This window comes from Poecilia latipinna, unplaced genomic scaffold, assembly GCF_001443285.1.
Source record: "Poecilia latipinna isolate Pla-1442-1.1 unplaced genomic scaffold, P_latipinna-1.0 Scaffold693, whole genome shotgun sequence".
Classification (NCBI taxonomy): Eukaryota; Metazoa; Chordata; class Actinopteri; order Cyprinodontiformes; family Poeciliidae; genus Poecilia; species Poecilia latipinna.
In genome coordinates this window covers 52,525-77,625 of record NW_015113309.1, presented here as the reverse complement: position 1 = coordinate 77,625, position 25,101 = coordinate 52,525, and the positions used below count along the sequence as shown (strand labels likewise).

The 25,101-nt window shown below is 41.8% G+C and overlaps 2 protein-coding genes and 1 long non-coding RNA gene across 15 annotated transcripts in view; 1 reads left to right on the top strand and 2 right to left on the bottom strand.

Annotated features, from left to right (window-relative positions):
• The window catches only part of LOC106954961 (liprin-alpha-3-like), a 40,145-nt gene extending 38,434 nt beyond the window's left edge, over nt 1-1,711 (bottom strand). For 5 of the 8 annotated variants that reach the window (XM_015044829.1, XM_015044830.1, XM_015044827.1 and 2 more), the window contains exon 1: nt 1,428-1,707. The gene's annotated coding sequence lies outside the window, so the exon portion shown is untranslated. The other 3 variants (XM_015044833.1, XM_015044834.1, XM_015044828.1) reach the window with 2 other exon arrangements.
• Nucleotides 524-3,811, top strand: LOC106954963 (uncharacterized). The gene is made up of 2 exons (XR_001426469.1): nt 524-727; nt 3,432-3,811. It is a non-coding gene; the product is annotated as an uncharacterized LOC106954963 (long non-coding RNA).
• Nucleotides 3,519-20,031, bottom strand: plekha4 (pleckstrin homology domain containing A4). Of its 6 annotated transcripts, none has more exons than XM_015044820.1 (24): nt 19,800-20,026; nt 17,673-17,742; nt 17,492-17,590; nt 16,430-16,502; nt 16,247-16,347; nt 14,542-14,660; nt 13,716-13,925; nt 13,345-13,633; nt 12,973-13,032; nt 12,627-12,752; nt 12,192-12,251; nt 12,029-12,109; nt 10,618-10,770; nt 10,430-10,528; nt 10,176-10,284; nt 9,040-9,107; nt 8,334-8,492; nt 8,167-8,257; nt 7,904-7,959; nt 7,386-7,520; nt 6,888-7,292; nt 5,903-6,015; nt 5,711-5,820; nt 3,519-5,632 (listed from the first exon to the last, which is right to left on the bottom strand). In XM_015044820.1, exons 1-24 carry the CDS (start codon nt 19,838-19,840, stop codon nt 4,554-4,556), a joined length of 3,906 nt encoding a protein of 1,301 aa, XP_014900306.1. In that variant the 5' UTR covers nt 19,841-20,026; the 3' UTR covers nt 3,519-4,553. The 6 variants fall into 6 exon arrangements, with proteins under 6 accessions (XP_014900306.1, XP_014900308.1, XP_014900310.1 ...); XM_015044822.1 differs by having other exon boundaries at nt 7,386-7,517; XM_015044824.1 differs by having other exon boundaries at nt 8,334-8,438.
• Between the last annotated feature and the right edge of the window lie 5,070 nt (nt 20,032-25,101).

Below are 25,101 nucleotides of genomic sequence, written 5' to 3'. Positions count from 1 at the left end.
CATGTGATTTTATGGCATAGCTGCCCACACCATCATCATCACCATCACCATCATCACCATCATCATCATCATCATCATCACCATCACCATCATCATCATCATCATCATCACCATCACCATCATCACCATCATCATCACATTCAGTCGCATCCTACCCAGAAGTTGACAGAAAAGCTGTGCAGAGCAGGTCTTGTTATTAAGAAGAACTTTATGTCATTAAATCCTCCTTGTGTGTGAGAAGGAAAGCGTCTACTGTGCCTGTGATGTTGCTGCTTGTGCATTTGTGTGTGTGTGTGTGTGTGTGTGTGTGTGTGTGTGTGTGTGTGTGTGTGTGTGTGTTGGTGGGTGAGAGAAAGAGAGAAAAACACGCTCCTCCACCAGTTACTGGGGCGGGGGATCGAGCAGGAAGCTGCACACTGAGGCGGCCTCTCTCTGTAACGTTAAATCACGTTCACGGTGCGCCTGAAATGCGGTAGTAATCGCATTTCAATAGAAGCAGATCGAGTAATAATCAGCCCCCATTCTCCCCGCCCCCCATCTCCCCCCAGCATGGAGCGGTGCGCCCCTGCGGGGCCAGAAACGCATCACTGGAATCAATAAGCGGTGCGGGCAGACGGGCTGAGGAGGCTGGAATGAGAAGCACCTGGATCCCGGAACATCACACAGCTGACATGTCGACTGATCTGCTGCACCTCCATGTCTGGATGGAAGCAGGAAAAACCATTTGGTGAGGAGCGCACGAGCGCGCACGCGCAAAACTCCGTCCCTATGGGAATCTTGTTGGATGTATAACTAAGGGATCTCCTGCCCATCCTTGCACTAAACGACAGGAAGGAGCCGGAGTCCGGTTCGGTTCTGGTCCGGCATATAAAACATCACCAGCAACAATCAACAACAACCCCACAGAGGCAGCGGCAGCTCGAACTGGGTGGTGTAATTGCCAGGCTCCCAGTGGCAAAGAGCTTAGTTGCAGCCATGATTAATTACAAGCAACACATTCTAGTAGGCCAGCATTCAGAGGCATCTCCTGGTGATGCTCCGGAGCCCCGCTCCTCTGCCTCTTCTCCTCCCCTCCGCCCTGCCTTTAACAAACCCATCACCTCTCTGACTGGATGCAAAGGGAGCGTGCCCTAAATAAATGCTGCTGTCTGAGTGTTGCCAACACACCTGTCAGTCCCTGACGCGGACAAAAGCAGCGAGCGATGCACAGTTGGTCTGATGCGAGCCGAGACTCCCTCCAACACGCACATACATGCACAGACCGAACCGCCTGCCTTCCGCGGCTTCACAACACCGCGGAGTCAATGCAATTCACCAGTACGTGCACATTTCTCTTCTGCGCCGTTTCTGCATCTCCTCTCAGTTTTTTTCCTCTCTTGTCAACAGAAACTGGGTTGCGATGGGGCGGTGTGAAGTTGCATCCTTACCACAGTCATCGCGGGAAGTCTGGAGTGTCCATGTTTGGTGCTGGAATTAAAAAATAAATAAAAAATGTTTTTAGAAACCCCTTATCCATCCATTTCGGTGTGAGCGCCGCTCTCCGAAAGTAGCCTTCGCGTTATTTCCCCCCCACATGTAAGGCGGGAGGCGGGGGCGCGGAGGGCGCAGGCAGGGAGAGACGATCCGCCACCTTACCACAGACTCCCCCTCAGCCGGATCGGGAGGTAATGGGTCTTAAAGAAACATCCTCTCAGCATTCTCCGCATCTCTGTGATTTACGCGCGCGCGACACGCTCTCGGCGCGCGCGCGCGGACGGTCATTGGCCAATCAAACAGCTGATTAAATATACAGTTACCAGATACAGGCCGAGTTTTCTCCTCCAACTTCAACATTCTGCCTTTAAAAAAGGAAAATGGTGTCAAATTCACCACGTTACGTTAAATGTGAGCTAAAAGGAGAATTAATTGACTGAGGATTCTGTTCTGTTTGATCACCGGGATCAACTGGATCCGTTTGATTGGACTGAAATTATTTTTGTGTAGTTTGTTGAGAATTTGCGTTATATAAATAAATAAATTGAAAACTACTTGTTATTATTTTCTACATTTAATATTCTTTCTCCTCTGAATAACAGATGTTCCGATTGATTGTCATTTGGATTCAGGTCTGGGCTTTGACTAGGCCAATATATATCTAATCCTTTCTATTGTAGCTTTTTGCTACATCAGAGGTGAACCTCCATCTTCCGATCATCTGCGATAAGTTTTGTTGTCCCTGTTGAAGACGTAGCATCCATCCCACAGCATGCTGCTGCCACCACCGTGCTTCAACATGTTCCTGTCTGTGTTTCAGTGATTCATGTTCTGTGATTTATGATTAATAACTTCTTAGTGACACAGGTTCATATTTATCATTACTGGACCCAGGATGTGATTTTCTTGAAACTTCTGCTTTGTACTCTCATTTCAAGTGTGGTTAAATTTTCCAGTTTTGATTAAATTACATGTTTCTAAATGTTTTTTGTTTCCATCTTAAGGCTAATCAGGAAAAAGTATAAACTACAAATTTCAACATCAAAATGACATGCAACAAATACAGAACACAATATTTGGAAGTTTTTGTGTCTGAACAGCAACCTAGACCAATTAAAGATTCAAGAATTTTAGAACAAATTTTTAAAAAATGGGATTTTTTAAATGAAAAAAACTATTTTGATCTGCTCAATGTCCAAACTTGTGTTACATAAAAGTTATTTAAGCTAATTTAAAAGGCGTCATTGTCGTGATATTATGTTACAGATATTGATTTGGAGCACTAATAATACATCCTGATGCAGGACAAAAACATTCACCGTTTGTTTTGAATTTAAAACCTTAAATAAAAACCTCTTTTGGTGTTTTCACACGTTAAATAAACCTTTAAATATTTAAAGACAATGTGGCAGTAAATGTTAAATATAGGAGCAATGAGTCGAATTGGAAGCTCTAGTTCAGTTTTCTCAAGATCCCCTAAGCAGAGTAATGCCCTGGGCAAAGAGCCATGTGAAAAAAACCAAGCACTTCTTCCTTTAGCAACAGCTCACATCCGAAATGATCTTTCTCCTTTTCTGCAGCATGAAATTAACCCTCATTTACTCTGTTCCGAGTATTATTCTTTTAATATACAATATAGAATGCAACATTAAAAAACGTAACTGGATATATTTCATGCAGCCACAGACGAATTTACTTCACCAGCAGCACATGCATTAAAGCTACTGTCATAAATATGCATGCTGATATAGATATCACATCTGCAAACAGATCAGTAGATCAGTGTGTGTGTGTGTGTGGGGGGTGGGGGGGCTCAGTAAACATGAGGTGGTGCGGTCTTTAAGAGTGAGGGAGAGAGGGAGCCTGGGAAGGGGTGATGTAATGTGTTCTCAGACAATGATGTCATCGGCTGAGACACGCTGAGGATTTAAAGTGACAAAGGCTTTTTTTTTTCGCAGGAGCTCCATGTATTTCTGCGTCGGGTCTCCGCGGAGAGCTGCACCCTATAGCACATGTGGGACCTGGCAGACGATGAGGCGGAAACGTGAAGCTCTGACAGCAGCCGGAGCCGCGGCGTGAACAACGCTCCTTTATTATCGTCGTTATTATTCAGGACATCTGAGATACAAAAAAAAAAGCACTTTTCACAGCGATAAAAACAGGATTATGTTGCCAACAAAAACAGCCATCAAATATAATTTCAGTGAGTATTAGACGCATGCATTAAAAGGAATGGAGGTGTTAGCATTTAAATAGGATATTTGACTGCACCTGTCTAGTTGCAAAAAACACAATTTCACTTGAATAAATAAGATTTCTGGTGACAGATTTCAACCAACATCCTCCTTTATGTTCTGTAAAATGAAAACATTCAAGTTTATTGATGGTTATACATTATTCTGCTGTTATACGTTCTCACAGCTGGGCCCAGTCCAATCATCTCCAGTGAAAAGTATTCACACCCCCTGAACTTTTTCAGTCATTCTGCAACCTCACGCTTCAGCTTTATTGGGATTTTAGATAAAGACCAAATCAAAGTACTACATGATTTAGAAATCCCCCCCTCCCCCCCATAAACATCAATTTTCAAATCTTACCAAAAATCTTTTGGACTTTAACTAGGTCATTCTAACATGTTAACGTGTTTTGAGTGAAACCAATCTGTTTAACAGCTTCTGTTCTTTCATATAATCTGACAGGTTTCCTCTGACCTACTGAAAGTAAAACACCACACAGCATGATGCTCCCTCCACCTGGTTTTACTGTAGGGATGGCCAGGTGTTAGTGTTTTGCCACTCCTAGCATTTTGTGCATTAGCAAGAGGAAATTGGACTTCCTGTGGCTTTCTTTTCACCACTCTTCCATAAATTGTTTGAAAAGTCGTCCTGTGAACAGATTCACCTCTCAGCTCTGGATCTCTGCAGGTTTTCCAGAGGTACCAAAAGTTTCTGGGGTCAAATATTCAGATTTCTGTTTGTAAAATTAAACTTATACCCTCTTTTGAGTTGGTCTGTCATATAAAATCCAAATAAAATGCCATGAAGTTGTTGGTCGGAATGGGACAGTGTCTTTTCTTGGATCTACAAACTCGTCCGGAGGACCGTAACCCTCGGCTTTCCGAAGGACGCGCTCCGGATGATTCTTCCTCCATCACAGTCGGTCGCTCCACCGATGGAGCGTCTGTTTCCTCGGTTTTCCTCATCCGTCTTCTTCTCTTTACTTCCTCTGGAACATTTCTTTGTTTCCTCACATCCCTCTTGCTTTGTGTTCAGATCTTCTGACTCTTTCTTCACACGGTGTTTCTCCTCTGTCTTTGTGTGGCCTTCCAGTGCCTGAGTAGAATCCGTCTCCGGGACACAAGCTCCCGTTTCTGAAACTTTTACTTCATCTTCCCGCCCGAATTGCTCTGCTGGACTTAGTTCACTTGGATCCGATGTTGGATCCACCAGAGTCTCGTCCTGCATTTCTCTCGTTAACTCCAGAGATTTATTTTCAGCTGCTGCACCTTTTCCATCCAAACTCTCTAAATGAGACGGCGTCCCAACATTGCCGGTCCTCGCCGGTTCTTCGATGACCAACGTTTCTTCCTCCTCTGGTCTGCAGGACGTTTGATCGTCGCTCTTTATGTCTGAGTCGGAGATGCTGATGTCGCAGGCGATCTTGTAGAAGAGCGAGTGGTTCTCCTTCATCTTCTGCAGGCTTTCGGTCACCGTCGCCGACATCTCGTTGAGGTCGTTGGCGTCATCAGAGCACGGCTGGGCGTCGGGTTCCTCGTTCTCCTCGATAGACAGCGGCTCCATCTGCAGCGGTATGAAGCCCTGCCACTGGTTCGTCGACAGGAACCACTTTGTCCTCAGGTGGGAAGACTTCAGTTTCTCCTCTTTGTCTTCTGCAGCGAGTCCTTCGGGGTTTTCCTGCTCTTCATCGTTGCAGCTTATGAATCCTTTGGCTCCGTCGTTTTGGTAGACGGTCATGGATGAGATGTGATACGGAGACGCTGAGCGTCTGCTTTTATTGTTGGCAGCTTCTGCTCTCCCGCTGTGCTGTGCTCTGTTCTCAGTCTGGACCCGACTTTTAGATTTAACTTCATGACAACTCTGAGACGTTGAACCTTGAAGATCTCCTGATCTGCCTAAATCATCCAGACATCCATGACTTCCTGGAGGTTGGAAAGAGGGAATCATTTGTCAATAACTCAGTTATTTTCTGTTAGTTGTGTTTCTGTCTGTTCCAGTACCTGCTGTCGGCCATTTTCCTTCAGCCGAGTCAGAACGAGCCTGGTGAACTTCCTTCCTCTCCCTCCTGATTGGACGCTGACTGTCTGTCGTAGAACTTTCTCTGGCTGCGCTGAGAAACGGACAACAAACAATTTGTGGACGTTTGCTTCTGTGCAGGGCGTGTCTGCACATTTCACCCAAAGCAAACCCACCTTCTCATCACTCTTTCTCGTATCCGTTCGACTCGTCGGAGTTTGGCTTCGCGCTGCTCGGAGCTCACACCAGGAGTCAGGTCAAAGTCAGCAGCCGACGACCCTTCAGCTGCCTGGTCAGAGGGATTTTATTTAGTTTATCAAGTGAATTAAAGGAATTTTAGGATAGAAAATATAATCTGGGCTTTTTAGTTCTTAAGTGTTTTCAGGTGTAGGTGAGGTATAATTTTTCCCCTCAAGTTGTTATTTTTTCACTGCAAAAACACAAAACCTTACCAAGTATTTCTGGTCTAGTTTCTAGTACAGATATCTTAGTACACTTCAAATAGGACAAATTAACTTAAAATAAACTTTTCAGCAAGATGTACAGCCCATTGTTTTAAATAAACAATTCCTTATTATTGATGAAAACATTCTTGACCCAGTGGCAGATAAATTCACTTATAACATGGGAAAATGTTTTATTATAAGTGAAATAATCTGCCAGTGGAACTAGAACTGGGTTGCTAGGTAACAGGCGGGGCTTGGCAGGGGTTGCTAGGTAACGGCGCCAGTGGAACTAGATTTTTTTCCCCAATATTAAGGAATTATTTACTTAAAACAAGCCTCTGTATCTCGCTATAAATCTATTTTTAGGTTAGTTTTGTCTTATTTCATGTGCACTCAGATATTTGCATTAGAAACTAGACCAAAAATACTTGGTAAGATTTTGTGTTTTTGCAGTGTTCTCATCTAAAAGAGCCTCAGGCATCTGGCTACTGATGTCTTATGTTGTTTTTGTTGTTCTTTCTTGTACTGAAGTTAATTTTGTTGTGTTTTCTGTATAATGACAATAAAGGCTGATCGTCATTGTACTTTAACTTGAGTAAACTTTTACATGTAGTGGAGTACGTTGTTACCATGAGTATCGATACTTTTACTGAAGTTCTAGAGCTCGGTACTTCATCCACCCCTGCAGAGATGAAGCGGATGGCCCCCTCCTCACCTTGACGTCTGCGCTGCCTTGACCTCTTCCTGACCCCGTCAGGTGTTGAGCTTCACTTCTCGGGCTCTCTGATCCGTCGCCTCTGCTCACTTCTAAAAGCGGCTCCATCCTGGAGCTCCTGTACGCCGACGGGTGTTTCCTGCTGGCCTTTTTTGCAGTCTGATCCTGGTGCGGCTCGCGGGCGGCCTGGTTTGAGTCGGGGCTGTCGGTAAGCAGCCCCCTGGCGGGTTTGCTCAGGAGTTTTTTGCTCGGTTCCGTCGGTTTCTGCTGCGTTTCCGGCAGGATTTGTTCGGGCAGCGGAGCGTCGAGCTCAGCTGGAGGATCCTCGACAGAAACTCTTCTGGCCACGAGCGAGGAGGGCAGCACAGCTGTGACAACGCGGGTCACCCTCAAGGGAAACGGCGCCTGGCAAATTAGAGTTGAATCATTAAATTATGACATAATATCACATATATTTATACCTCAATCGGGTTAAAAACGACATGTTGTGGGCCTAACCTCCTGTCTTGTGTCTGAACTCTGATTCTGGGGTCCTGGAGTCGCCACTGGAGGTTTCCTCTTATTAGCCAACCTCTCCTGATTCCTCTTCATCCTCTCAATCTGCTCTGCCTCACTCATCTTCATTTTCATCTTCTAGGATGAGAACATAAGCTGTTTAAAATATATAATTGTGATTTAAAACATGTTTTAGGTGAATTATTTCTCGCATTCTGTAGAAAACTGCAAGAAAAGCAGTGTGTGTTGGTGAGTGTGTGTGTTCTGGGAGTAAAGGGTGGGGTGCAGGGGAACTGAGCTGTACCGCTGTTGTGTTGAAACATGAGCCTCTGGCGCCCCCTCTTGTCTACAGCTGGTATTGCAACATGCCCTAATTGCAGTGAGGATGGGAGAACTAAAGAATTAGAATTTGGCTGTGATTGCAATGAAAAAAAAAAAAACCCAGCTTTTACTGCGTCTATATTTAGCGTCTTTTGGCCCACTTCACAGATTATCATGGCAGAAATGAAGAAAAATCAAACCTTTGTTGGCTGGTTGGCTGTTTCTGGTGGGATCCACTTTGAACCAGACTGAGATTCTAAATATAAAAGACAAATAATCAACATGAGACACCATGGAAAGTGGGTTTAAGGTCAGAAGAGGAACAAAAATCCTCCCCAGATGAACGCAGGTTAGGATTTTGCAATGAAAAATACATGAGAGCTGGTATTAATAGATATCAACACACAGCACACGTCAGAATCAAAGTGTCCTTGTTTCTGCTGGTGTGTGTGTTGGTGCCAACCAGTTGCATCTCTCTGTGCTTTCACATTAAGGAGGTCAGGCTGGCTGTTTCCTCTCCTGTCGGCAGGATCAGCAGGATGCTCGTAGATTCTCTGAAACATAGAAACACGTTAAACGCACCGCCGTTTATCTGCCTCCTCTGGTGATGAACGGTGATAAAAGTCCCACCTCATACGGTGACTCTGGCCACACACGGCCCGGGTCCTGAGCCTGCTGGCTCTCCTGGAGCTCCAGGGGTAACGGAGGGCGCAGCGGCGGCTCCTGCTCCAAATCCTGCAGACGTTTGTCACACACTGATGAAACGCTCACCGGGGAAACATCCGAATGCTAAAATCCTGATGTTACATAATGACAGAGATGTAAGAGGAAGGAACATTTTATTCCTATGATATCCAGAGACATGTCAGTGATTCCTTCAGGCTGCTCAAAGGTGAGAGAGAGCAAGACTAACAGGAAGGCTGAGCAGAGAAAGGCAAGGTTTCAAGTTTGACTTGTTCTCAGGACCAACGTTCGGGGCATTTACTCACTAACATCAGATGTGAAACAGCTTAAAAGCCAATCATGGCCTCCTTCTAATATAAAAACAATTATTTAAAATGTTTTTCTGCTCTCTTGTTTTATATTTCCTAAATGAAAGTCAGAACTGAGTGAATTTGACATTAACAAATCAAAGCTTTACAAAAAACAGAGCTGAATGACCAGATCTGTGCTGTCCTGCTGACTTAGGATGCCTGAAAAATGTATCGATAATTTGGGTTTAGTCAGAGAACATCTGTGAACTTCATCAGGTTACCTGAGCAGACCAGTTTTTAAATATCTACTTGAATAGATTAAAGAGAAGTTGTGCATAAACAGGGAGAGCAGAGCGTCTTACTGCTGGCAGTCCGACTGGAAGCCCGTCTGGGGGCGAAGCAGGAGGTCCAGGAGGCACAAACTGGAACACTGCAGACAGAAACGTCTCGTTCAGTCTGCAACCTTCACCATTCAAAGAGCCATTTTTACCCCCAGTCCAGCTAAAGAAAACTCATTCAGAGACACAAATGTTACATGACCTGCTGATAAAAGACAATTTTTCATTTTTAATATACATCTACTATGGGACATGTGTTATTTTAAAGAACCACCATTTTATTTCTACTTTTTGGTTTTAATATAGAGAAAAACAAACTTTTTTTTTTTTTAAAAAGAGACACCGATGTTAATATTGGCAAAAGAAAAGCAGATTGTTTTCAACCTAATGACAAGAAAATTAGATATAAAAACGTTGTTGGTACTTTTAGTGTCATTCTGCTGTGGAAATTCAATTAAAAAGCTGAATCTAAAGCAGGGGGACCTTCGTTTTCGGAGCATCATGGTTGCATTCGACAGATGCTGCAACCTTTATGCAACATTACAAACTCATTTTTATCAGTTTGTCTTCTGATTTGGACATTTTGAGGTAATTCTCCTTCATTTTTGGATCAGTAGGAGAACCGTTGGTGCCATATCGGCTCTGCGCCTTCAGGCTGGTTGGTTTGTTCATGTCTGCAGCTCAGCTGAGCCTGAAAAGCTGGATCTGGGGTGAAGTCAGACCCAGTGTCAGTGTAAACCAAACTCTGGTTTCCCAACATTTCCAAACCTTTTTCAGAAGTGTCTTTGTGAGCATGTTGCTTTATTATTAAATTGATTATAATTTCAGATTTTTGTATAATTTCTGTTCAGGTTAACTTACAAACTGAGCCACTGTGGTTGCAGGTGAATTTTCTAAACTACAGAAAAGTAATTGTGAGGATGCACAAATATTGGTAGTAATACAGCTGTTATGGCAGAAATTACCAATATTTCATTTAATCAAATTTTTATTTGATTACTCGATTAATCACCAGATTACTCAATTACTAAAATAATCTATAAAAGGACTAACAAACAAATGCAGCCATTTTCGTGCTGCTAATAAGTAGCTCTAAGAAATGCCGCTGCGTTTTAATACAGGGACAGCAGACGTGTGTCTGAGCAGCAGATCATTCTTACTGTGATGTGTCTGCAGTCCCAGCAGGAAACAGAAATAATCCCGATTGACCTTCAGCCCGTCCAGGATGTCCTCCATCATCCACAGCTCCCTCTGAGCCTGACACTGCTCCTGATCGGACAGGGAGACATCAGGAGACGGTTTGGACAGCAGATCTTTCAGCGTTATATTAAAATAAACAAGTTTTTAAAATTATTTTAGCTGATGTCCAAACATGAAGAATAACAGTCAGACTTTAAGAGTTGCATAAAATTACCTGTGGCATTCCAAAGTTGGAGATGTGTTGAAGGTGTGAATGGATGACAGACAGCTCACTCTCCATCCTCTCATACTGACTCCACACTCGCTCCATTTCCTTCACACAGAAACACCACGATAAGAAAAACATATATTTATATATTTAAACTGCAAAAACATCTGCACAGCTTGTTCTCTGTTACACACCAGTGAGACGTCGCACACTCTGGCCCGGATTGTAACCAACTCCTCCTGCAGCAAAGCCTTCTGGGTGAGTGCCTCCTCCAGGGCCCGGGGCCCCTGGCTCCGCCACTCCTCCACCTGGAGCCTGGACACCTCCAGCGCACACTGGACGCTGTCCTGCAACAGAAACGCCTCTGTCATCTCATTTCCCAAACTCACTAAAACCTGAACAGTTTTTCCTCAGTTCTGAGTCACGATAATAAATTCTGCTGGACGATAAATTGTTTGAAAAGTTATTCCGATAAACGATAATATTGTTGTATTGAGACCATTTTTAAGTAACACAATGGTAATGATGCAATAACACATTCTGAAAGATCAATAAACTTTAAATTCTGATGAACATTTAACACTGGAGCTGGAAGACATCACAAATATCCAAAATAAACAAAAACAAAAAGACATTTCAAGTCTTTGTAAACAAAACTGTCCTTCAAAATAAGGGCTGGTTGAGACCAAAACACCAAACTGAAAACTTTATCATCCAGTTTGGTAGAAAGAGAGAGAGAAAAAAAGATAAATGATAAATCATACAAATGGAAATTATTTAGTTTGTTTTAATTTATCACGTAATTAATTGATTTATTGATTATAGTGACACATTTCTTTTACATTTACATATATATCACAAAATTATGCAGATAAACAGATCCGTTCTCTCTGGTGAACCACAGGGCTCCATTCCTGGATGTTTGCTTCTTTTCACTTTACCTGCTGCCGTTAGAAGAAACAAAGAACAAACTTAACATCTGTTTTTGTTCATATTCAGGTACATTTCCCCCCGAGTAGAAGAACATCCCCTTCTTGACTGTCTGGCTAACATAAGAAACGGCTTGGGACCAGATTTTCTGAATTTTGATTTATTTCAGAAACAAGAAAAACCAACAATCTGTAAAACAGAGAAAACATGTGTATGCATAACCAAGAAAAAATAATTGTTTTCCACTACTTCCCTGTTTGAAAAGGAGTGTGAAGAAGTGAACACTTATTTAATCCGACCCTGCGCTCAATTTAATTAAATATATTACTTATTGACTCAATAATGATCAAAAATCTGTAAATAAATCCATGTTAAAATGTCTCTGACCTATTAGAAAAACCCTGTTAACAAAGCTAAGAGTAAAAATGAACTTTCTCCTGAAAATAAGCAGCCAAGTTGAGCAGTTTAGGAATTTTATTTTATTTTGTTCTGAAGGCTGTAATCAATGCTTTTATCACATTTGGGCTCAAACACATTTTTACTTCCAGGCCTTTTAGAGTCATTTTAGTGGTTACTATTATATCTTATCTCTTTCTGTGCTGCATGTTGGTCAATCTTGTTGTTTTAAAGCTACTTTGTAAATAAGTTTGATTAGATTTGGAGATGATTACTAACCTTATCCATCTGTAGCTGGGTGAGCTCCACAGACAGAGACTGCAGCAGCTTGTCACACCCACACAGACGCGTCAATACGGCCTGAAGCAGAAAAACTCAGGCTCATTTCCACTAAGATAAATCACTATTCATCTATAAAAGCTGCTGAACTGGGAATACTCACATCTGCATCACTTTCAAGAGGCCGTATCGGCTGCAAATCCCTCTGGTCAGATTTAGACGCCTGGAAACAATTCCCAATCTTATTCTTTAAACGCAAATACGTACAATCCTACATATCACACACTCTGGACAGATTGTGAAATTATATTTACCCTTTAATATCAGTATTAAAGGGTAAAACTTGAGCTGCAGTAAGCCTCAGCAAGCTGTAAACATATTTTAAATATTTTTAAAAATTTGCGTTGTTGCAACTTTGCAAAAAAAAAAAAAAAAAAAAAATATATATATATATATATATATATATATATATATATATATATATATATATATATATATATATATATATATATGAAAATAAAAACAGTAAAAAAATACTCCAGACACAGTTAAAGTAAGCAAAATGCCGGATGCGTTTGGCGCCATCTAGCGGCTGTACCAGAGCTTGCGGAAGCACAGAGACCGGCACGTGAAGCTGGCGGGGCTGTTTTGAGGGGTTGGAAACATGCGCTGCCCTCGCTGCAGGGGGCAAAGGGGGCAGTAAATCTGCCCCCGTGGAGTGGCTCTGAAGGAAAACACAGGATGTAAATCAGATAAAAACTTTTTATATCAGGCTAAACCAACTGTCGACTAAAACCTCCCATGTTAATGATTTTATGGGAAGCTTTTAAAGTAAACACAACTTAAAATTTTGGGCTTTTTATTCTGTAGCCTCCCCAACAGCTGCTGCACATTAGCTTGGATATTTCGCTGCTTATTTTTGCACAACACTGTCATGTTTTCACCTTAGCCAAAGGTCTTCTCCCACTTGGCGTGTGGTGAACAGAACCGTATAAGGCGGCAGGCTGCGAAGAAACAAAAGAGAAACAACAGAGCTTCACTAAATACCACACGGTTAAATCCATGGGGACAAATAACTCCTGTTTTGTGAAATAATTATTTGGTTTAAACTGCAGCATTAAGTTAAAACTCACAATTCAAGACTAATGATCTTAAAAAACAATGTCAACTTGTCTCTTGTTGTTAAATAAACTTCATGAACTTACATTTATGAGTTAAAACCAAAACACTTTTCATGCTGACTTAACTTTTATCTTCAAGTTAAACCACGTCGTAATGTTTTACAGTGTAAGGTAATTTGCATTAACAGTGCTGACCTTGCTGAGGTTCTGCCACCTCTCTGTGACCGGGGTGGTGGGAGCAGACTTGAACTCCAGCTTAGGGGAGGCAGGTGTGTAGTACACAGTGACGGGGTCATCGTGGGGTCGAATGTCGACCCTTCCCACCGGGGTGTGGGGCCGGGAGCCCAGCTGTCCCCTCGAACCCAAAGAACCTGACCCCACGATGGCCGCCTGCGCTGAGTTTTCATCGTAAGAGTCGTCCTCCCTGTTTGAAGCAGTTCTTCTCCTGATTGGATCCGGAGGGCTGGGGGTTCGGTTCGACGGGCTTTGGAGCGTCACAGAAAGCGGAATACCAAACTGTAAGTTTCCCATATAAACAAATAGGATGTGAGATTGAGATTACTGACCTCCTGTTCCGGTAATGCACGCTCCGTCTCCCCCGGTGCTCCGACTGTGACCTCCCCACCCTCCCGCTGAGCTGACCTGGTTCGCTCAGGGTTCTGCTGACATGCCTGTGTTTTTGCGCCGGACTCTCCTCCTCAGTGGGCGATCTGGGGAAGTCCATGGACTCACTGCTGCCACCAAGCTGCGTAAAGTCTTGATAACTCGAGCAACGCCTAAACGGATCAGAGTTTTTGCATAAAAAGCTGTTCGTGCAGTGTCGCCAGGTGTACGATAATTATCGTATTTGTACGATAATTTTGCCCTCTGTGCGATGTACGATCAATAATCCCCAAAAAGGCCATAATCGATAATTTGACCATCCCGTGAATGTGTGTTTGCAATCAGCCTGTCGCAACTGTCTTTCAGAGTTTTTTTGTGACCCTGAAGGCATCTCTCACCGGAAACAGAAGCATTATTGGCTGGAAACTCCAACCAATCAATCGTGAGCTATGTGTATGCGTTTGCCTCGGAACAACGCCCATGCTGGGCTGAATAGTCCGCTGCGCCCACACCAAGTGACTAAAATGAAAAAAGAAACAGACACTTTAGCCTAACGGAACGGTGGGTGCGCTTTTGAATCCATTCCGTACTTTCACCACAAAGCGATGCCTACTATACGCTATCAAGAGTGACTATAGCGCATCAATAGACTTGTTATTTTAGTTATGACCATAATTTCCCTCAAGATACAATAATTTTAATGTCTCTGGTACGATAATCGTACATTTCTCGCCTGCAGGCCTGTTTTCGCGTCATCCTGCGTCATGGTAACTTTGAACTGCGTCATACCTGTTCATGGTGGTGTCTGGCTCCATCGCAGCTGATTGGCTCAGGGCTCGAACCCAACCCAACATGTCCTCCTGAGTGTCGGCGCTGAAGAAATATGACCGCATCCCCTGGTGCACCACCTGGATTCACAGGAACGGCGGATAAACCTCTATGCTGAATAATGCTCAGTGTGTTTGGAGGATAAGATCATTTATTAGTCTCCCGTAGGAGAAATTTGTCTGGGAAGCAGAGGCAAAAACTGCAGTAGAACAGTAAGAACAGCAAATCCAGAAAGAACAATAGCCATAAGTAAATGCATACAAGCAAAAAACAACAACAAAAAACAACATAAAAACACAAATGCCAGATTGGCTGCACATCCCCATAACCATTTTCATCCACATACAATACATCCTCTACAAGCTGCTCCTGGTCAGTCTGGGCCCTGCTGGTCGGCCATTTATCAGGCTAATGGAGAGTCGTACAGATGAATGTTTCAGACGACTATTTACCCAACGGATCCCTGTAGCTTCTCCCTGAATTCATGAGGGTTGATCCCATGTCCTGTTGGAGTCCCACAAGGATCCCTATGGGGACCAACTGCAATATCTTTGAAACCTTCTACTGTTGTCGCCCTCCGTCTCCGTGCTGCCGCCAGCTCACCACCAGGGGGCCCCCTCAGTCCCTCTCCTGACGCTCCACCTTGCGGGGGTGGCCTGCACACACCTGCAGATTATCTGATCAGTTCCGGGATTATAAGAGGAGCCTCCAGCCGACACGTCTACGCCAGAGTGTTGACCCTTGTGGTAACTAAGAGCCATCTGAAAGCCTCGAATTATTATATGTGCCTGTTTTAACCTCTCGTCTCCTCGCCTCAGGTTCGATCGAGCCCTGGACCCAGACAGATCCGGACCCAGTCGAGCCCGTTGAAAGGGATCTGGATCTCCTTGCCCTGGAGGACCCCGCACCGCGACCCGCACCGAGTCGCTCTCCTCTCCCTCACTTCCCCTGAGCAGGAGCTCATTGGGCCCCGAACCCAGCCCCGGCGTTTCCGACCTGTCTGCAGTTCCAAGCCTCTTCCGCTCACATCACCTTTTTCCGTCACTGAATAAAACCCTTAAAGCTTCAGTTTTCTCCTGAGTGTCTGCTGCATGTGGGTTCGGAATATTCCTAAAATCATGACATCTACTCTTTAGGCTGGTATGTAATTAGACTATATTGCCAAAAGTATCGGCTCACCTGCCGTGACTCACACATGAGCTTGAGCGACATCCTGTTTAGATAAAAAAAAATCCTGAAAACTATTTTTACTTGAAGGAAAATCTGAAGGTACTTACAGTGCAGCTCTCTGTCAGACTTTTGATTAATTAGAATCACAGATTGAACTTCTGATCCCATAATAACGATTAACCATAGCTGCCATGGTAAATCATTTCTGATAACTATTGTGATAGTCCTTAACATTAATAAGATCAGGCAGCTTGTAATCATAAATATGTAGATGTATTATTGTTATAAAGGAAGAAAATGTGTGTCTGTATCAACACATCGCCCTTGGCGCTGCTCTGAACCCATGAAGCAGCTTCCAGCCTGATCCCAGGTGACCCTGATCTAAACTAACCAACCTGTCGACTCGTTTCTCATCTCTTTCGTTTCTCATAATCCTGAACTTGTACATCTCGTTCCCTGACATCCGTGTAGCTGTGAGGAACGAAGCTTTTGCTACCTTGAAGGTGAACTTCCTGTTCTTGCATTCTCGCGGCGTGCAGAACAGGATTTTGTAGCTGGGCAGCGGGATGCTTCCCAGCACGGTTTCTTCTCTGCTGTCTGGGGACAGAAAGCATTTCAGTAAGGAAGAAGACATGCGGGTCAGAACCTCGGCACCGAGCTCAGGCGCTTTGCTTCCTACCTTTGTAGTAATACAGACAGTAGTTGGAGAGGACGAACCACCGCCTCTTCCACAGCTTCAGACCAGAGCTGTCCTGCAGGAGCAGCGAGTCAAAGACGCATGAAGATAAATCGCCTTGCAAAAGTTTTCACATTTATTTAACTTCTTCAGATTTTGTCATTTTATGAAGCTTTGTATTTTCTACAGGGATTTTTATGCGACAGACCAACAGAGTGGTGCAAACTTAACTAAACTTCTCCAGAAATCTCATGTTTCTTACAGTTTGTTCAAGTCTGAGCAACTTCCAGGATCCTGGTGAGGAAAAGCCTCCGCTTCCCAAAGCATGATGCTGCCGCCAGTGGTGAGTTCAAACATATTTACATGAAGAACCAACAGTTTAAGTTTGGCTTCATCTTGCAAGGCTTGTTTCATTTTGTTAGAATTTTACTTCAATCATTTTTTTTCTTGTTTCTATTTCTTGATACAAGAATCAAACATGGAGAAGCAGAAAAATTCAGTTTTTATGCTCCATTAATCTGGAACAAACTTAAAAAAAACTGCAAAACAGCTGAAACACTGAGCTCTTTAAATTAAAGCTGCCATTGATTTATAATAACTGGAACATATATTTGCACAAATTGGAATTACAAAAATAAATTGGCTTAATGGGGAAAAAAAATCACATTTTTTGATAAAACTTTTCGTGTTACAGTGAGGAGGTTTTCTGACTGCATTGAAATTTTATATTTCGCAAAATTGCCATGGAAAAAGTTCCAGTTCTATTGGCAGATTATTTCACTGACAGCCAGACAAAATGCCTGGTTAGAAGTAAAATAATCTGCAGTGAATCTGGTCATTTCTCACCAATATTAAGGAATTACTGACTTAAAACAAACTCCTACATCTTACTTGTAAGGAAGTATTTTGTAAGTTACTTTTATCTTATTTCAAATGCACTGAGATTTTTGCTCTAGAAACTGGACCAAAAATACTTGCTAAGGTTTTATTTTTTCAGTTTGACATTCTGTGATAAAGTTTACAGAGGATGAATAGTTTTTTCAGCGCTGCGTGACCCAGACGTACCTTTTTGTTGAGCCAGCCTCTGATGACCACCGGACAGTTGGGGTCTCTTTTAGCAGCCTGGCATCTTTTCCCAAACGTCTGCACCTTCCCATCACTTTCCTGCTCAAATTGGAGGGAGACATTTTGATTCTCCTGTTTGCTCTCTGCAACAAATCATGCATGCAAATAAATAAAAACAAACCTTAATGACAGGAAAGTAAGAAATCGTAGCCACACTGGACGCTTGGCTCACTCTGTCCTGGTCGTCCATCCTTAAAGGAAATGAGCAAATGAAAGAAAATAACAGTTTTAAGCAGAAAACAAAGATAAAATAAAAAGTCGACAGTAACACATGAGCTTGCAGTGGGTCAGTTCTGACTAATATCTGGACCAGCAGTCCGTCACTCCCTTCCACTCACACATTTTCCACATTCCCGCCCAGCTGAGACGTTTTCCCTCCGGTCAACTGTCCGTTCCTTCGGCCGCGGGCTCGGCGTCCTGCTCTCCCACTTCCACCAGGAACTCTCCCACATTTCTATTCTGAGCCGTCAGCCGGCCGGAGCGCATCCCTGGCATGGCAGCGACAGGTGACAGCTGCGTCTCCATGGTAACAGGGAGGGGCCGCGAGCGTGAAAACCAATCTGGCAGCAGGGGGGGAAGTAAAGGACGGCGCTGCCAAACGGCAGAGGGCCCAAAACGTGAACACATGCACGGAGTGGAGGGATATTCAGGGTTTTAAAGGGTTTGGATTCCCGTCAGACATGCAGCCTGCTGGTGTTTCACTGCAAAAACACAAAATCTTACCAAGTATATTTGGTCAAGTTTCGAGTACAAATATCTTAGTGCACTTGGAAATAAGACAAAACTCACTTAAAAGTAGGTTTGTAGCTACAAGGCTGGTTTGAAGTAAATAATTCCTAAATTATTTAAACTCCTGAACTCAAGCTACACCTAATGCAGCTTGATCTCATAAATTATTTACACACACATATATTACATAAATTATTTTATTTATTTATTTTTGTGTAGTAAATTTCTTAACCTGTCCGAATTTTGTACCACAGAAAAAGCAAGGTATTATGCAGCTTTATAGCTCCATACAGAGGCTTGTTTTAAGTAAATAATTCCTTAATATTGACAAAAAAAGTTCTAGTCCCACTGGCACCTTTACCTAGCATCCCCAGCCAAGCCCAGCCGAGCCCAGCCGTTACCTAGCAACCCAGTTCTAGTTCCACTGGCAGATTATTTTCACTTTTAATAAAACATTTCTCCCATGTTTTAAGTGAATTTATCTGCTAATAAAACTAAAACTTTTTCATCAATATTAATGAATTATTTACCCAAAACAAGAGCATATATCTTGCTGAAAAGTTTATTTTAAGTTAGTTAGTCTTATTCCAAGTGCACTAAGATATTTGCACTATAAACTAGACCGGAAATACTTGGAAAGATTTTGAGTTTTTGCAGTGTAGTTTCTTTTAATTATGCATAAATTATTTTCCATTTCTACATATCCTTTGGTTTATACATTAACAAATCTAGAAAAGTACTTCTTTAGAAGTTTTTCTGGGTCACACCTGTTGAAACCGGTTTTAAATTTAGACTTCCTGGTTCGTGACACATCGCCACAGATGAAGCTGAAGATAAAAACATCACGAGAGAAACCCAACACTGAACCCGACCCGCTTCACGGGAGACCACGAGGTTCTGATAAGGTTGGCCGCATCCAGAGCCTTTGTGAGCCCAGACCACAGTCCCCAACTGGGGAGGCTTTGGGTCGATCAGACCAGACAATCGGCTCTTTGTCAGACAGGCGAGGAGAAGCTAACCACTTTGTAGCCACCGGTTGTGTGGGAGTTGTGAAATATTTGGAAAATCTTCTCCTTAATCAGGCAAGTTCTCCGGCTGGGAGAGGAGAAGACTGGAAATGCTAAAGAGGGACGGAGGGGAGGAAAAATGGGGGTCTGTGTGCGACACAGAGTGGGCATTGTGATGCCCGAACGCATCATGTGAAGACGCACACAGAGCATGTTGAATACGTTTAAAGGCTGGAAAATAAAGCTTTCTCTCTTGGCCAAACATTGGCGAATCTCCATCATTCTTGATGCTTCAAATGTCAAAATAAAATCAAAGTGAAGCTTCGACAGTAAAGCTGGGAGATTTTCTCATTTACAGATGTAAGAGTCCAACATGCAGACGTGAAAAAAGTTTTTAATCTGACTAAATATGATCCAGACACAAAAAATAATCCTTTATTGATGAGGTTTCATTTAAAATATTCTTTAAAATCTCCCGTTTTTAAAGTGTTTATGTTCAGTAGGTGGATTACCTGAGCATCTGCGGCCGCCTGCTGCCGTCCTTCATCTCCATCGCTGGGCGTTCTTCCTCACAGCATCCCGTCAGGTCCGGCGCCGGTCAGCCCTCTGTCTGCTGGTAAATACGTTTTTAATCGTTCACATGTGAAGCTTTTTCTGTTTGCTGCTGCTGCACTTTGTTTTGACTGAGTCTGAAACGCTCTACCTCCGCTGAGGCTCCTCAGTGCTGAAACACTGAACTCTCTGTGAGCCCCGTCTTTCTTCTTCTTCAGTCTCCCTCCCTCACACTCTCACCCTGACATTGACCGCCTCTCTGCCGCTCGCTCTGTGTGGGTTTGTGGCTCAGGAATTTACAATAAAACAGCTGCTCTCTGTCTTAGTAAATTAATAATCAAATATTACAGCTTCATGACGATAAAAATGTAAATATTTGCCTCTCCATATGTGCAGTCTGTCAGTCGTTGCATCTTAAATTTATATTTCTGACCATTAAATACCAAAATCATCAGAAATGAAGAAAAAAGAACCAAAGTTGGGTTGTTATGACTGGATGAATTTGAAATATGTTGCTTTCTGGAATGATGGTTGATCATGTAAATTTTACAGAAATTCTGTATTGGAGAATGATTTAATATCAACCATTTATATTTATGGTCTGTTATTGTTGTACTTTTCTTTCAGTATATTTTATGTTCTGTTATGGTTGAACACAGTTTGTGTGGTGAGTTTTTTTTCTCATGTCTTTGTAATTTAAGCAGTTGATTTACATTTTGTGTTTAATTTTACTTTGTGTCTTAAGAGATATATTTATGTCTTTTTAGGAATGTCTGTAAATTATTCTTATAATAATGTGGATGTGAGCCTCAGGAAGAGACGAATAGGAATCGTTACATAAAGAAATAATTGTCCTTTAAGATGAAAAACATACAGTTTCAATTACTAAGTAATCACAAGTCAAATGCAGTTCTTTGAAAAATGTTTATTTTTTCTGTTTTTCATCTAAATAGGATCTGTCTGACATCATGAGTCAGGTTAAAATATCTGACAAAGCAACATATTATGCTTTCTGAGCTATAACTGCTCAGAAAAATGAGGTTTTGGAATGGCCTAGTTAAAGTCTGGATTTTATATCAGCTCAAAATGTTGTAGAACGATCTTAAATCTTCCATTTATTCTTAAAAACTGTTGAATTAGATGAGTTTTTAAATATTGATCTCAGATATTTGATGGCACCAAATATCAGGATAAGGAAGCAAAAATATGTAAAACATTTACAAAGTCGACTTCTGGACCTTTTATGTCCGTTTTGTTCTTGGCAAAATTATACTTCATGTTCATTCTTATTCAATTGTGACTTAAAAATTCAGAAAGAACCCAAAAAACTTTTTAAAATTATTTTTGACCCTCATACTAAGAAAAATCAATAACGTAAAATGATAATAAAAGAGACACGTGATTATTTTAACCTTTTATGTTATTATTTATAGAGTAAGTGGAATAAGTTAAAAACTAAACCTTACTGGTGAGAGAAACAGAAACACCTTTAGGGAAACACCTGAAGCTGCTGCAGGATGTTAGAAATCCTCCTGAACTCTAATTCGTTTGTCTAGACTGAAAAGTAAACACATTTTCCCAGATGGGTAAATTATATTTAACTCTGCTGCTGCACTGACTCAGCTCCATGCTTTCCTCACATGTCCTCTTTTTAGAAAGTGGGTCTCTGGTGCAATAAATATACCTGCAGCACGCAGCAAAACAAACGCAGAGCTACTACAGCTGCAGGGAAAAAAATAACATCTCATTTCGTCTGAGCTGAAATAAGTGAAAACATTTTGGGTTTTGCTTCATTTAAAGGGGAAGTATCAGGAAAAATCTGCTTTTTTAGCTTAACTTTCATCAAAAGCATACCTGGGGTTTCACCTTGGTCCTTTCCTGAATGTCAGAATGTCCTTTAGTCTCCTGTTCACACTCCCCACTCAGCTCCTTCAGACTAGCCAGCAGCAATTAGCTGAGCATCAGCTGAGCTCATTGTAGGAGCTACTTCTCAGTGAAATGCTGGTAAAATTGTCGTTAAAGGGTTAATAGAGGAGCCATGTTGGGATGACTTCCTGAAGTGGAGTTTCAGAAAGAGCTGGAGTTTTTAAAGAGACAAAGGCCCAATTTCAAGTCGTTAAGTTATTTAGTCAAATGTCTTTAAAGTTTTATTTGATATACAACTCTGGAAAAAATTAAAATGATCAGTTTCAATAATTTAAATTTGTTTTAAGTAAAATGAACATTGTTCTTTACTGACAACATGTCTGTGAAATTCAAAGCAACAATTTAGTATTTATTTACAGAAAATGAGAAATGGTCCAAATAAGGAAAAGATGGAGATCTTTCAGAAATAATGCAAACAACACAAGTTCATATTCATTTAGAAACAACAACACTAATGTTTTAACTCAGAAATCAATATTTGATGGAAAAACCAGGAGGTTTTCAATGAGCTTCACTGCAGTGGGCTCTTCATTTTTTCCAGAGCTGTATGTAGCATTTTGATAACATAGTTACTTAATTATGTTAAGAACTGGAGCTGTGTCTGGGAAACACTTTCCTCTGCCTCTTTAATGAGCCTGGAAGCGGTGAGAGTGAGAGCTGATGTTCAGCAGCAGGCCAGAGATATCGCAGGCATTTTAAGTGATCTGATAACGAGAAGGAAAATGTCTGAGAACAGCAGCCTGGTGCGAGGCTCCAGCTTTAAATTCATGACAAAAATCACAACAGGAGTTACTTCTACATGCAACTGAAGCTCAAAAGTCCTGCAGCCCTGACAGAGCGGCAGAGAAGCATCCAGCTGTTGCTCACATGGGAAACATGGCATCTCATAATTAGCATTAGCATCTCACTTGTTCCAACCGTTTGGTTTCTGACAAGGTCGTGACCTTCAGGATGTCCAAACACTCAGCATGCAGAGATTTACCCCCCCAGTCCCAACCACTTCAGATGCAGTAATAATCACTGACAGATGCATTAATATCGATATAAAAACCAGCAGTTATTTTTTTCAGTTTATTGCTCAGTATAATGTTACAGTTACAGCTGAAGGAGTATCACTGTGTGTGTTTAAAAAAAGTCATTTCAGGAAACTTGACTGATTCAGAACTGGAATATTTACATTAATTTCCACTGATTCGAATATAAAAATAATAATAAATCAATTCCAGACATGCTGTCCCAGGAAACCAGCAGGTTGTGTTAAACCTTCACTCTGAAGAGTTGCTGAAATTTAAACTGAGCATCAAAATCGAGATGAAATTAGATTTAATAGCTAAAAAAAACTGATTAATAATTATAAATTTACCTCATGTGTCTGCAGCTCGTGATGTTTTTAATGTTTGACCAAAGTTAAAATCTCATTAGGTGGAGTTTAACGCGTGTGCTGACCCAAAGGGCCCACCAGGTGGTGCTGTTCCAACATTTATCCACCTGCTGAACGTGGCGCTAATCTTACGATGTTACAGCTCAAATAATGACAATGTTTGGGAAAAAAATAAATATTTTTGTCTCTCATTTCAGAAAATGAAACTTATATTATTTTAAAAAATCAGTTTGTTCATAGAAATGAACAAACTGTTGACATTTCTGCTCAAAATATCATTTTTTACTGATCTGAGAAAAAAGTCAGAATTGTGAGACAAACACAAGATGCTGATATTTTGACTCGTCCGATTCAAGCTGCATCTTCACGGCTCTCTGCAGCACGATGGGCTCCACCGCTGCCCATATGTCGAGCTAAAAGTGTCGCTTGTGCCTCTCTGAGTTGCAGGCTTTAGATTACAGAGCGCTCGCATGCCTGGCACATACTGAACACACAGAGGGAGGTCGGCTGCATGATCGATGGCCACTGATGAGTTTCCCGACTGTAGATCAGGAGCCAATCATAAATCACCTCTGGAGTTACATACACACTGTTATATAAGTACACATAATATTTGCTTTGCTGTCCGTGAACCTTTTGTTTGGCATCCCAAAGGATGAGTAAAAAGCCTCGGTATTTATGGTTGCTATGGAAACTTGACCAAAAGATGCTGCTCCTCATCCGTTACCATCGTCCTCTCTTAGCATTTCAGCAACAGAAACTCAAATCCTTATCCAGCTCTGAGCCCGTTTGGCTCTGCTGAATGTTTTTATGTCTTTCCCATTTTGCAGAGCAGCTAAGAGAAATGACGCCGTGTGTCACGTTATATCTGCTCCCCTGAGGAACAGGAAGCCGTAGATTAACAAATCAAACTATTGATTTACAAACTGCAGGAGTATAATGCTGTTTGAATTCATCTGTCTCAGAATGATGGAAATCAGGTCTTCTATCATCATCGGCCAGCCGATTCCGTCAGAGCACACCGTGGTTTGTTTTGTTTCCACAGAGATCGACACCAATCAGTCAGGTTTCACCGGTAAATATCAACACACTCGATCAAACTTAAAGTTCTGTCAAACTGACATGTTTCCTGTAGTCTTATGCTAAAAATGCCTGAAGATTTCACAATTATTTCCTACTGGAGCTGTTTTGATAAAGTCTTTCAAGGTCTTAGTGGAGATCATATATCACAAAAAGGAATAAAATAAACATTTATGTTAACATAAATTAACATTTATGAATAATGTGAAAGATTTAACATTAAAATAAATCATTTTTACTGGAAGAGCATGGATTAATAACAGATTATCCACCTTTGATTAATTGAGGGTTGCCTCAAACATCAAAGTTAATTCAGTGGGTCACTGCTGCCTCAGCCAGGCATCGTTTCCATTGTTCAGGAGGTACTGAGTGTCAACTGGCAGCAGTTAAAGTGATTCACATTCTGGCCTGACTTGTGCAGCCGTTTACTCTGGATCTACACATTGAGTGATGTTCTCCGTGCCCGCTGCTGTACTCCCGCCTTAATCCCACTAAATCCCACGTCTGCTTCTCCTAGAAAGAGTCTGATTTCCAAGCAGGACCTTCTAAAAATGGGCCCATTTGACCCTTTGGACATTTCAAGCTGCTCTAATAGATCATCAGAAAATAGTCATGAAATGTTTTGGTTTGGTTGCAAAAAAAATAAATAAAATTTGTTCCAAAAATGTTTATTTTTAGAGATTTGAAAACCACTGACCCATCCAGAATAATAACAGTTCTTTACATTTGAACTTGATCACAGTTAGTATTTGCAGAAACTCTTTCTGCTAACATTACAGCTGTAAGTTTGTTGGGAGGATTTCTCTGTATTTTCCATTTCTTGCAGGAAACGACTTGAAAACTCTGAGCGCAACTTCCTTCTTCAAGAAACGTAA

Excerpts from the sequence above, each read along its gene's own strand:
- plekha4 (XM_015044820.1), bottom strand. The coding sequence starts at position 19,840 with ATGGAGATGAAGGACGGCAGCAGGCGGCCGCAGATGCTCAG. Across the intron at positions 9,108-10,175 it reads GGGACTGCAGACACATCACA|TGTTCCAGTTTGTGCCTCCT; the intron begins GTAAGAATGATC and ends TTCTGTCTGCAG. Across the intron at positions 8,493-9,039 it reads TTCCAGTCGGACTGCCAGCA|CATTCGGATGTTTCCCCGGT; the intron begins GTAAGACGCTCT and ends TCAGGATTTTAG.